The sequence below is a fragment of the Tachypleus tridentatus genome, chromosome 1 (genome assembly GCF_004210375.1).
Source record: "Tachypleus tridentatus isolate NWPU-2018 chromosome 1, ASM421037v1, whole genome shotgun sequence".
Taxonomy (NCBI): domain Eukaryota; kingdom Metazoa; phylum Arthropoda; class Merostomata; order Xiphosura; family Limulidae; genus Tachypleus; species Tachypleus tridentatus.
The window spans coordinates 100,890,709-100,904,809 of record NC_134825.1 but is presented as its reverse complement, the minus strand read 5'-3'; the positions used below and the strand labels follow the sequence as shown (position 1 = coordinate 100,904,809).

Here is a 14,101-nt window from a genome sequence, read left to right as displayed (position 1 = left end):
CGCATAACATTATACACTTATATGGATTTATTATTTTTAGTACTTTGACCTCTGAGCTATGCCTGGCTAATAATACATAAGTTACAATGGTGCAGCACACATGCACTTATGTTACCATACTCAATAATATAAAACTGACCTTTAGTTTTTACAAAGTGACATGTCTTGGCTGTGATTTAGTGAATTAGTATTTAGTAAAATATAGTCACATTTCAATAAACTGCATATGTATATAGATTATTACTATTTACAAACAAGTTCTTAAACTTATTTTTCTTCAAACATAGAACAGCAAATAAAAAAATAAACCACAATTATCCATTCTAGTTATGACCTATGTATGCTTTGCTGCTTGTCTTAGTTTGCTCAGTTTTAGGAAAGTTTGCACATGTAGGATGTGAAATGAAATATTTTTTTTAGGTTTTATATGTACATATGAATAACCAGAAAATCATAAAAATTACTTCATTGATACCATGTAATTCCATTATAGTTTATCAAGTTTAATAATTAAGCTGTATTAATATCTTAAAAAAAATACAAAATCCTGAACAGACTAAAGATTCAACTTACCAGCTCAAAAGTGAAAAAACAACAATGCTGCTATATTTGAAATGGCTTAGAAAATTGCTGAGAGAACATTCTTTGCTTTCAGTTGGGTATTTACATGTCATATATAATATTAAGTATATATAAAGGACTGTTTACAACAATTTAAGGAGTGGGGGGCACTGTCTGATTTGTTAAATATTGTGATAGCTAAGCAAATAGAAAAGATAAAAGGTATTAATATTCTGCCTTTTCATTATCACTAATTTGAGTTGCTAATTTGTACAAAACTGTAGACTTTGTATTTTTACATTACAGATATCTAATTTATAATGTATTGGAGTGACAAGGAGAGAAAGGGAAACCAGATTCATTGAACCCAAACACCTTCACACATTTTTGAACACTGCAAATCAAATAAGCACAGCATAACCAATGAAAACACCAGCATATTAAGTAGGGAAACAAATGCAAACTTAAAGATTCCCTTCTTATATGAGAATTCAAACTAAAATTGAACCAGTTAAAAAGAAGACCTTTATACCTTAATATCTTTACTTCTAACTGCAACATCCCATAGAATGTTGTACCCATTTACACACTCATCTGTGAAACGTGTCTAGCAATGGTCAGTTGCAAATTGTCTTTGTTAACCTGAATACAATATAAGTACTCCAATGAGTACCTAAATAAAAATAGTTTTAATACCTATTCCAGCCATCTTTAGAATACATACATCTAATTTGAACCAGTGCTACATCAAAGTACCATGTGACACACAAAAAAACAATGTTTAGATGTGTTTATTTAATATTTACTTTTAAATTAAAAATTAAATAATGTATTATATGAAATTTGATACTGAACTTAAGATATAGGCTTAGATGACTTTGCATTTGACCATACGAAGTTTTGTTTCTCTGACGAGGTGGCTGTTATTAAACTGTGGTTAATTTAGTTCTCATTAGCCTAAATAATTGCTTCAATGGGCTGAGAAAATCATTCAAAAGGAATGTAAAAATGTATACACATAAATGAATACAAAGTGCACTTAGAGTTTATTACATGGATGAAATAAAACTTCCTGATTAACAATTTAAAAAACAAGATGACTTCTTTTTAACATTAGATTGGTAAAGAAGATAATTTTGTAATATGACAATGATAATTAATGTGGTGAAATTCTATGTTGTGCTTTTGGAATCTAAACAAAGATAAAATTTATAGTTTTCCAGAATAATTATTTTTTTTTAGAAATTTTACTAGAATGTAGAAAGACAAAAGTCAGTACTCTAGGTTACAATAAGGTAGGCTTTTTAATATTTCTTAAAAAACATGTTGGGAAATTTTGAATTTTCAAAGCTCTGAATTCATAAAAATATCACATGTAAGACATTTTATTTTGCAAATACTTCATAAGTTGTAGGAAATTATCTCAATAACCAAACTGTTGTATCCCATAGTTTATTGCTGTGTATTTTAATGTTAATACATGAATAAAAGCAGAGCAAATGTCTTAAGATAAATTTAATGAAAAAATTAAGTTTCTATATTGGTTGACCAGCTCTATATGTGCTTGGTCATTCTGATCAACCTTACATAAACTATGTAAGCATGAAACTATACATGTATAACTTTTAATATAGTATGTGTATCTTCAAAAATGTAATACGCTTTTAGTAAATATTATAAGTCTTTTGTATACAAAAAAAATTTTAATTAAGTATTTTACTAAAATTTTTCTGAATTATGTTGTCAGAGTCTGAACCTGTATAACAAACTAGAAATCACTTACCATATGCATAGCTCAGTTATGGTATTGCATTAGTAATGCACAAATGTCTTGCATGCATGTCTTGTGGAGAAATTAATTATTATTTTTAAATCTTTTTCTTGTCTAATAAGTCTGTAATTATACATTTTAGTTTTTTATACAAAAATATACATAAACAAGATTTAGTATGTATATGTGTGCCTTGTACTTTTCTGTTGTTGAAGACTTGAAGTGTTGATAAAATAATCTTTTTAGCTGGTATTTTGAATCTATTTGCTGAATAACTCAAAAACTGTCATGAAAATGAGCAACCATTATATGTAAATCAGCAAATTAAAAAATATTTTTTTATTGGTAATAAATAATATAATCACAAGTGTCAGAGAGAATAGATATTTGTTTGAAAAACTACATAATAGAAGGGTATGGCATGTAGGTTAGACCTTCTGGTTTAAAAGATTATTGGGAGCTGTAAAGATAGATGATGTTTTAACAGTATCTTTGGTATAAGTTTAATTAGTATCCATAATCAGAAACATAAATAGGGATGGAAATATTAACCATATTGGGCAATTCAGAGCAGACAAGTGTTACTTGGTAAAGAAAAGTAAAGATAGAGAATGTATTTAAATATTTGTTTTTAAAATTAAGATATTAAAACATGTATGATATTAGAAGTTAATCTATTAAATATTTTTTAATATAAGGTTTAATGACATTGACATATATTGAAAGTAATTAAATTTCAAATGTGATTCTGTAAGAAAAAATAAGTTGAGCACATTTTTACCTATCCTTATTCCAGAGGTTTAAATGTTTTGGGTGAGATTATAAAATTAGAAGCGTTTTTCTAAGCTAAGCCTCAGACATTAGCTTTGCCACAATCTGTCAATACAATATTCAACTTCTACAACAAGTAAAAGTCAAAATGAAACTTTTATTTTTAATCTTACAGTATTAAGCTGTCATACCTTAGGATATATAGTAAAAAGGTTTGAGTAAACAAAGTGGAAATTGCTTGTGTGATGTAGTTATTTTCTATTAGACTTAAAATGGTTTTGTCAAGGTTAATTAAATAGTCCAGTTATTAAAGTGGATAGGGCTTTACAAGGTCAGTCAGAAATACTTGGATAGATAGGCTACTTTCAAACTATAGTAAAAAACCCCACTTTGGGTTTCTACAGCAGTTTATCAAATTCAATCATAAATCATACTTCGTATTAGGCACGGTGAGGTGATTATATGGCTGGTGTTGGGGTGGGCTATGTGCTCCAAATTTCAATCTGATCCACTCAAGTGCATCTTCTCTAGCAGTTTAAAAAAATCTTATCTGTTACAAAAAAGAAACATTTTGAATTTTTGTAAATCATTAAAAATAATTAACAAAAGCTCCACTGACCCACCCACCCCAAATGAAAAAGGGGGTGGGAGCTGGAGCCAGGCCTGTGTGATTGTTTTATTAAGTATTTGTTGTTTATCAGCAGTTTTATATTTGTGTAAAATGTTAATCTTTAATGTTGTTCACAGAAAATAAATTTAGAAATTAAAGGAAAAACTATATTTGTTTTTATTTTGATCTTGCTTCTACTTATTTATTTTAGGTAAAAATGTGCATGTTTGATGCTGGAAATTGTCTTCAAGTGTGCTAAAGTTTGGAGTATCATTTTTTCTCTCTCTCTCTGCATCAGTTATGCCTATTCCAGAAAGATTGTCTAGTACAGGGTGGTTTCTCAGGAAAGTGCCTATGGGCCAGAGAGGATGAGGTCTGCCAATGAAAAATCAGAACACTTGTTGAAAAAGATGTGGACAGATAGACAAAGCTGCAGTAATTGCAGTAGTAGTAGTCAAGAGTCTGATGAAAGCAGTTGTTCAAGTTGGTGTTCAAGCATTTCAGAAGAAAGAGAATTTTCTATTGTGAAAGAAAGTAATTACGATAATGGTCAGTTGAAGTTAAAGATTGCAGCAAAACGTGTTCCAAAGAGTCAAGGAACATTAGATAATAGTGTGCCAGTAGAGACTGTAGGAAGTGGAAGTTCTGAAAATCCAGCAGTAAAACTCACTGTTAGAACTCCAAACCAAAGTGGCACTGATAGCAGCTTTCGAGAGAATGAACAACAAAGACATTGTCTGTCATCTTGTCCAAAGTACTTTACTGTGAGTATTTTTTATAAAGTAACATTTATGTCTGTAATGGAATAAATGTTATTAATTTGAATAATACATCTCAAATTTGAATTTGTTTTTATATGCATACAATCGGTATGCTGTTGAAATTTCCAAATGTTAGTAATTTGAATAAGACATCTCAAATTTGAATTTATTTTTTTATGCATACAATAGGTATGCTCTTGAAATTTCCAAATGTCATTAATTTGTTTGTTTGTTCCTTGTTGCAAAGAAACTGATGGTTTCATAAAATGAGTATTTGAAGTAATATGTTAAAATTCAAGTTCAAGTTAGGTGGCATTACTTATGAAATTCTGTAGAGTTGTTGTTGTTTTGTTGGGTTTGCTCTTATACTGGTAACAAACAAAAATCAAATTTCTGAACATCCAGAGTGCAAATTATTTATTCAATTCTCTACTCTTCCACCTCCCTCATGACTTATTACCTGTGCATGAGAAGATTGCATATAAACTTTGGTTTTATGTTATACTACAGATTTACCTAACAACTGGCATGCCCTTAACCTAGAACAATATGAATTTTGACATCACTGTATTTTTGCAAATGTTTTTATCAGTATCAGAAACTTTCATTCTTTTTAAAGTTCTTGCTCATATATTATGCCTTTAGTATGCAGGGAGGTCCCATTTCTATGTTTTTGACCCTTATTGATTAATATGTCTAGGATGTTACTATTACATGTTGGTGTCCATGGAGGGTTTCATATTCATTTGATCACTTAATGATGAATTATTCATGCTTTTATTATCGTTTAATTTTTTTCTTCTTAGTCCTATTCACCTTCATTGCCTGTAAAGCTATTTACCAATATTATTGGACTGTCTCGCAGAGATCCTGACTTCAAAATACTGTGTCTTGTCTGCCTTTATCTTCTCTGCAGACTTTCATTCTTCATTTTCTTATTTTGTGACATTTACGTGTCTGCTTCTTTAGTTGCAAATTATGAAGTGCTGTTACTAACATTTTTAAATGCCACAGCCACAGATGTCATTTTCCACTTTTGTCTTCTTTTTTTTTTTAACCTTTCACTTATCCCAGATTCCATGTACACTCTCCTCAGTTGGACTTGGATCTCATTGGACAGTGTCTTCCGTTTGAAGCTTTCACAACTAACTGTGCTATCAGTTGGACTTAGATCTCATTGGACAGTGTCTTCCGTTTGAAGCTTTCACAACTAACTGTGCTATCTATAAATGAAAAATGTTTTGTTTTTACATTAATCAAGAAGAAAAAGTTTTGACATTTACAGCTGCAAAGGAAAGTTATCACTCTTTCATCAGTTGTGTTGCCTGCCTTGAGTAACTCAGGTTATCATTTAAAAAAAATGTTTTTTATGTCCTGATAAAACCATTTTCTGTTATTTTGTACAAATTACATTTTTCAGAGAAGCTCAAAATAGAATGTTTATATATCACGTAGAATTTCACTCTATGCATCCTGTTCCATCCATGTTAACAAATTGGCTTGTGCAGCTGATCTATCTTGTTTATTGAGATACACCTAATCTCACTTTCAATCTTTCAGGTTGTATCTCATAAAATTTGGTATTGGTAATGTCTTTGTTTTCTTCTTTTCTGTACCTTTTAGAGGACATTTGACAGGCCACCATAAAGACAAATTAAATATTTTTAATCAATTTTTCCTTCATCATTTAACCAACCATCTGTGGCTATCCCAAGCCAGACAAAGTTCATAACATTCAAGTTATTGTTTGTTCAATGTGTATTTAATGCTTGGGACCACATTTTAGTTGTGTATAGTGGCCCAAGTATTTTCTGTCTTTGATTATGAAATATTTTAAAAAGAAAAGCAGTACAGTCTTTTTATTTTAAGGAAGTTTTGTATTTTTATGGATTCATCCAGTCAGTATTCTTACATGTATGTTGACCTTTACATTTGTGTTATATACAATTCCATCCTATGCAATTGGGGCCCATGAGAAGAGTTTGCCCTCTAGAAGTGGACAGAGGGTGTGGCCTGATGTCTGATGATACCTTGTGTGGTATTAGTGATATCATTAAGAATGCTTGTTCTTAATTAATGCCTCTCCTTTAACCAAGATGGAGATCATTGTTTTTCTATTTTATCTTTGATTCTGTCTACTTTAGTCTGATTTTTTCCAAGTTTCCACTAATATGGACAACTCCGTAACTAGTTGGTTGTTTTAGATATGGGTGATAAATGGCTCTAACGTCTAGAATATGCCCACGCGTTAATATTTAACTGGGTTGCTCCCTTGAGTAACTTACACTGCAAGAACAAGACATAGTATTCATCTTAAATATTTATACCACCAGCTGTGTTCCCAGTATTAACTCCACATGTATAATAAACTGTTTCTGCCATAAGTGCACCCTTTCTTTTATTTTGTGTATATGTGTACAAGAGAGAGAGATGAAACTGAATGGTATCAATGGTGGAGAGGAAACCTGACAAAAAGAATATCATCTCTGTGTGTCCATCAGATCCATTCCTTCTGTAATGTTGGTCTGCTTTAGTAATTTTCTTTTGAATCCAGTTCTTTTAATCTTTCTGGTTCTGGATTCAACTCTGATTCTGCTTGATTATGCTTATCATAGTCTAGATTGTTATTATTTTGCTTCTTTGTAACTGAAAAATTTATAGCTCTTTCTGTGTTATTTTCACACTCACTTGTCCTCACATACTTTTTTATTGTAGGTATTTTGGTATACAATATTTCAAAGGTAAGATTAAACAAATTTTGATTTTTGATTTTTATACTAAAAACAAATTTCAAATGCCTTCTCACCCATCTCCCCACAGTGTGACTATAAATAGGTTGTACCACAGATACAACTTTTATAAAAATCTTAATGATGGCAGGAAAGCAGAGCTTATGTAAGTAGTTATGTATATGTAACAAATTATATGAGAGGTGAGTGTAAAGAACATTTAGAATTTTGAGCCACATATTTTTTAACTATACGAAAGCAAATAAAACAAGGAAAAGCCAACAGTATTCAAATGTTTATGTTCTTGAAATTTGTTATATTTAGAAAACATAATTAAACATTTTAACAAAATATAAATTATACCTAATTACTAGTACTTATATTACTATTTTAATACTTTTTGGTTTCAAGGGTGCTAACCAATTTATTAAATAATTTCAGTTTTTATAAAATATACTGTCTTTGACTAGTTTGTGAAGAGTTTAAAATATGCTATATTTAAGCCTTCTGATTAAATTTGCAAAATAACTTAAAATTAACAATGAAAAGGTCTTTACCTTTTATATAGTTAACTTAGTGAAATCTTATTTTTACATACAGTTAGTCACAATGGCACTAAGACCATTAGTAGAGTCTAAAATTTTCAGGGTTTTAAAATGATATAAATCATCTTGTGAAAATAATTTTTCCACCTTTTACAGTTTTATATTGTATATATTAATTTGTTTTAAATGTTATGCATGTATGTATGTATACATGTATTAGAATAACCTAGAAAAGTTCATTGGACATGATATTATTTAAGATATTAAACTGTGTACATGAAACACAGTGCTACATTAGAAATGTAACAGAGAGTATAGTTTGCTTCTGTATTGTGTGTGGGGGAGATGGATGCATTTATGCTCATACATTCTAGACTATAAAATTTATTATGATTATGGCTCATTCCAAGGTTAGAAGATTTTGCACACACATAATACAAGTCTAAACATTTTTCACTTTAGAGAAGTACTTTTCTTTTAACAGATGATAATTAACATGGTAAATAAAACCTCCAGTTTGAATAAGGCTTTATAAGCATACTGGTTTTCAACAGGTATTAAATGCATGCTGAGAAAGTAATGTGCTTATTTTCTTACCATATAGATAACATCACATTGTATCCTTGTTACACTACCTTGTGTCATTCACTGTATAAGTTGGATTTTTATGAAAATCAGGAAGTAGAACAGTAATAATAAGCAAACATGCCATAAATATATTTTGATTTCTAATGCCTATTGAAACACAAATATGGTATTGTGATGATAAGGTTGGTTGTTTATATTAGTGTTTGTAATGATTTTAACATAATCTAAGCACAGCAAGTGACAGTTTGGTCATTTTGGGCTATCCTTTCATGCTCACCCTTAGGAAAAGAAAAAAAACAAAAAACTACCCTTTCTAATTTCCAGGAAATGAAAGATTCTTCTCTTTTACTTTTGTAAAGTGCCAGCTTCTATTAAGTTGATAATAAGTTATTTGAAAAGTCAGTCACTGTATTAAAAAAATAAAATTGTCTTAACTGGAGCATAAATTGTGTCCTCTCATCCTGTTTTCTTTGGAACATGCATGAAGCATAAAGAAATTAAAGGCCTTAACCCTGTTGATTTCCCTTCAGTGAAATGAGTAAATAATAGAAAATGTGCATAGTCCTTCATGATTTGTATTTTGTTTTTAATTTCTTTAGATAATTCTTTAGAATGAATTATTGAAAAAGAAACTATATATTAATTTAAAATATTTATTAAATGTGCTTGAAAACTTGAAGGATACAAAATACACATTTATATTAGACATTTTTAGTTGATAGTATTTGCTATTCAATCAATTCATGGACTTTTCATCTAATCACATTTGATTAATCTGTTACTACATGATCTCTACCTCCATAGAAGGAAAAAAATGGGTGTATGTGATACCTTAAGTAACATTTTTAGCCACTGCATTATTTTGACACACTGATTGGTTTTTTTATAGGTAAGAAACTAATGTATCTGTCCTTTGTCCATGTTATGAACTTTAAACAAATTTATGGGTGGATGCATTGAAAAATAACACAAATTCCAACTTTTGCATAATTTATAACAACATAACATTATTGTAGTATTAATTAACCCTTTTGGTGCTGAATAACAACTTTGAATGTTTGGCATGGTGCTGAATATATGTTTGATACTTCAACTAATTACGGTATCAGCACTAAAAGCATGATATCTCGGCAATAACTCAACAAAAGTCCCTGAAATATTCAGTTATTGTACCCAATACTATATATGTTAAATTCAATACATAAGAATAACAGGAATAAAGGAAGGTTGCCTGCCGTGCTGAGCCTCCAAGTCGACTGCAGTCACCAAATGCGCCAAAAGGGCTAATACTTCACCAAAAGTTTTGTATAAGGTTTAAGAAATCAGTGCATATGTACTTAAATCATATACATTGCACGATGGCCAGGGTGACTTTATAGGAAGAGGTAGTGGCAGTAGGAGTGCTTTCTGTTACTTTCAACACCCATCTTTTTATACATTTCCACAGTGTTTCACATGGTTAAATCTTTTAAATCATGGTCAGTCTGTTTGACTGATTGTGTTACTTTTTTGCACTCATTTAATGTTTATAATTTTGATAGCACTAACTTTTTATATGGCATGCTTATCTTCACAAAAATTGGCAGACTTTCAGTAAACATTGCAATTTTTTACACACAAAATTTTTTTTCTGGAATATCTTTAATACACTAAAAGAAAAAAGATTTGTCTATGAATATACTGAGTATTTTTTACTAGTCAGAATTAAAAACAATTTTCATGTTAAGATTAAGAACACAAACTACATTTGTTTATCGTAAGTAGCTCTAAATTTGTAATAGTATACACCTATTTATACTTAAATTTCATTGTTTTATTACCCTTTGAACCACCAACTACTACTAGTGCCTTTACAAGTTGTAAATCATTTGATACATAGAGCTCATGTCACACTATCAAATTACATTACCCACGAGCTACTAGAAGCTGCTTGCAGGTATACCTCGTGAAACATGTTATAATGTAGTTTACTTCTACTTAACTTTAAATAATTGAAAGAGTGCCCTATGTTTATATATTAATTACTGTTATAGTAGTAGATAAATAAAGAATAAACATGAGTAACCAGAAATAAAGTACTTACTTGGGTGGTTTTTTTTTTGCTGTCAACACTTAACCCTACTTTTTTAATACTAACGATAGTAGTACATTAAATAATTTTTATTTAATCAAATAATGCACCAAAGGATATAATACAAATTCATCTAAGCTAATTGTTATCTTTCCCATGAGAATAAAGTTGTACTAAAAGAGAAATCGACAGTTATCTGTTCAAGCACAATGCCAATGTAATATCATTTTATAGATGAAAATGATAGACTTAAGCATAAGAGAACTATTAACAAATTCTGAAATAAAAGATGTGACACATAGGTGTGGCAAGAAGGATCTCATTTTGAATTTGATGGCTCTTTAACCAAACAAAATTGAAGTTATAACAATTGTGGTTTGTCTGGGCAATGGTAATCATATAGTGAAGAATTTGCATTGAATTGTGTACTTCTTGAAGGGGTGATGAATAAAATACAGAAAAAGGGATTCCAAAAGAAAATCTATCCCATTTCTCACACTAAGGAAAATTTGTGATTAGTTTAAATATTACCTTATAAAATTAATAATTTAAAACTTGTATACTATTAAAATATGGATTGCTAGCTATAGTTTCATGCTGCACTAATTGCTATAATATAAAAGGTAGCTTATTTAAATTTTTAAATTTAAGTCACTAAAACATTGTGATGTGCAATAAAGGATGTCTGCATAGAAAGAGTTAATTAATTGATGGTCATTGACTGCAGAAGTAACTTATAGGTGGAAGTTAAAAGATCATAGGTAAAAGTAGGAAGTTGGTATGTCTCAAGAAACAGCTCTTCATATCAGCCTTATGTTATCTGTTGAAGTAGAAATTTCAGCTGATTTTATTATATTGCAATTGTGGCAGTCATTTTTTTCATTGCATTTCATCATAGAGAATGTTAGCACACTTTCTGAGGTATATAAGATATTTATGAACCTTCGTCCCACACTTTGTATATGTTGTATTGTAGAAACTTTAATAAATTTTTGTGTAAGGACATGGCACCATCTATGAATGTAGTTAATGTTAACCTATAAATAATAAATGCTCAATAATGGCAATAATAGAAATTTGAAGGGGCTCTTAACTCCCATTAATATGCCCTTCCTCCAAGCTACTTTCTCATAATGTGTTGTGGGTTTTCACCATGCACATTCAGCATGTACCTCCTCTTAATTTTGGCTGGAGTTTCTTTTCCTCAGTTTGAACATAACAACGATTAAAACAGTTTTTATTGCCTGATTCCCCCACCAGTGTTTGCTGTAGGGACAGCTTTATCTGTGAAGGAAAATCTTCCCCCTTCTAACCCCTTCTCCCTCAGTGTGGATTGCTGAACGTGGTGAGGGGACCTCCTAGGGAAGGTTCTGTTCCCAATTTACCTCCTCTGGGATCTAAATTTCCACCCACGTGTTTGCTGTGCGTGGCGACCCATGAAGGGGAGGAGAGGATCCTGGTGGTTGAGGGGTCCAACCCCAACACACCACTTTGGCCTTGAATTCCTGTAGACGGGCGGCCTTTGGGTGGCCCCCCTTGGGTCAGTCAGCTGGTCCACTTGGGCTAGAGTCAACCAAGTACCAGTGTTGGAAGTTCTCAACGGGTGTTGTGGACATTGTGCCTGATGCTGGTGTTTGGGTATAGTGCTCACGAAACCCTGGCGTTGCTGCATTGTCCTTGCATGATATTGTAGTGCATCCCTTCATAGGGCTCCATGGTGGGTGGGGTCAGTGGGTACTGAAATTTTTCTTTTTTCCTATGGATCCTCCTTCAAAAAATTTAAATAAAATAGTGAAAATACAGTCAATAGGTAAGCGACCACGTCTTGAAGACTCTAAGCAGCAATCTTCAACATCTGTAACACACGTACCTCATTTTCTTATATTACATTGTCTATAGAGCATATGCTCTCTGATCACGTTGCTTTCCAACGGGCTCGTACACATGCTAGGTGGGTAAGACGTCAAAGCCAGAAGGAATCTTGGATTAAGTTTACACTTAGCATATCTTCTACCACCAGTTCCAAGGTCATATGGGACAGGATTCGAAAGGTCAGTGGGCACTACAATTCTGTCCCCCCCTCAATCTTACTCTCTGATGGTCAGGAGGTGGCTGATGTCCGGAGCATCGCTGATACTCCAGGTGAAAGCTTTTGTCGGGTATCTAGCACTTCTGCTTGTTCCTCCACCTTTTTGGCCTTCAAGACTCGGGCAGAGCGTTCACCTCTTTCCTTTCGAACTGACTGTCTCTTTGACTGTAATTGTCCCTTTACACTAGTGGAACTGAAAATGGCCCTTCGTCGGTCTGGCAGTACATCTGTTGGACCTGATGGTATACACTATGACATGCTGCACCATCTATCTCCTGCTTCTCTTGGTGTCATTCTGATTGTCTTTAACCAGCTCTGTCAGGAGAATGTTTCTCCTGATGCCTGGCTCCAGGCTATTATTTTAACTTTCTCTAAGCCAGGGGAAGATCCCAAGATTCCTTCAAACTACCGTCTAATTGCTTTGATGAGCTGGCTTTGTAAGACTTTAGAAAGGATGTTTAATGCTCATCTTGTTTGGTTCCTGGAATCAAACAATTTTTATTATAAAAATTTTTAATGGACAGGAGATTCCAAGTTCGTGTGGGCTCGAAACTTTCCCGTTTGTACAGGAACTTGGAGTCCTTCAGGGCTGTGTTTTGAGTGTTACACTTTTCAGTATAAAGATAAATGCCCTCACTGAACAACTCCCTCTCACTATTGTGAATGGGCTGTATGTCGACAACTTTCAAATCTCATGTCAGTTGTCATGAGATATATTGAGCGACAACTACAAACTTCCCTCAATCGTGTACAGAAGTGGACTATGGCAAATAGCTTTAATTTCTCTCTCTCTAAAACCGTTTTCATGCACTTTTTCCACCAATGGGGTATCCAACCTGATCCTGAACCTCATATCGGTGAAGTTTTGCTGCCAGTGGTCCCTGAGACCAAGTTCTTGGGGCTTATCTTTGACCGTAAGCTGACCTTTATACCACATTTAAAGCAGCCATGGGTCAAATGCACAAGAGCACTGAACATCCTCCTTGTCGTCTCTACTACCAGTTGGGGAGCAGATCGATGTTCTATGTTAAAGATATATCGTGCTCTTATTTGATCAAACCTCGACTATGGATCAATGGTCTATGCCTCTACCAGACCCTCGGCCTTAAAGATGCTAGACCCCATTCATCACCAAGGACTTCGACTCTGCACTGGACCTCTCCGCACCTCTCCAGTTCAAAGTTTGTACGTTGAATCTCATGAACCTTCTCTGCACCTTCACGGTTTGCAACTATCTTTACTATATTTTTTGAAACTTCGTTCCTTACCAAAGCATCCCACATGGGGATGTGTTTTCCTTCCTCAGTGGGCCGTACATTTTTAAGAACAGACGATCTGCCATTGCTCCTTTTGGCCTTCGCATCTAGATGCAATTGGATGACTTGGGTCTGTTCTTGGATAACATTGCAGATTCCACAGGTTAGCCCATCTCACCATGGCTTATTACAGCCCCCAAATGTGACCTGTCTTTCAGTCATCTAGAAAAGGCAGATACTCCAGATTGGAAGTACCGTCATTTATTTAATGAACATCTTTTAAACAATCATTCCGTTCCCATTTATACAGATGGTTCCAAATCAGGTAATTCAGTGGGCTCTGCTATGG

At 32.6% G+C, this 14,101-nt stretch overlaps 1 protein-coding gene across 9 annotated transcripts in view; it reads left to right on the top strand.

The window, feature by feature from the left end:
- Window positions 1-14,101, top strand: part of ash1 (histone-lysine N-methyltransferase ash1) — a 128,945-nt gene that overhangs the window by 6,061 nt on the left and 108,783 nt on the right. For 8 of the 9 annotated variants that reach the window (XM_076514922.1, XM_076514912.1, XM_076514884.1 and 5 more), the window contains exon 2: window positions 3,925-4,477. In XM_076514922.1, the coding sequence (XP_076371037.1) occupies window positions 4,082-4,477 (396 nt within the window). In that variant the 5' untranslated portion in view covers window positions 3,925-4,081. Of the gene's footprint in view, window positions 1-3,924; window positions 4,478-14,101 lie in introns of those variants that run through there. The other variant, XM_076514953.1, reaches the window with a different exon arrangement.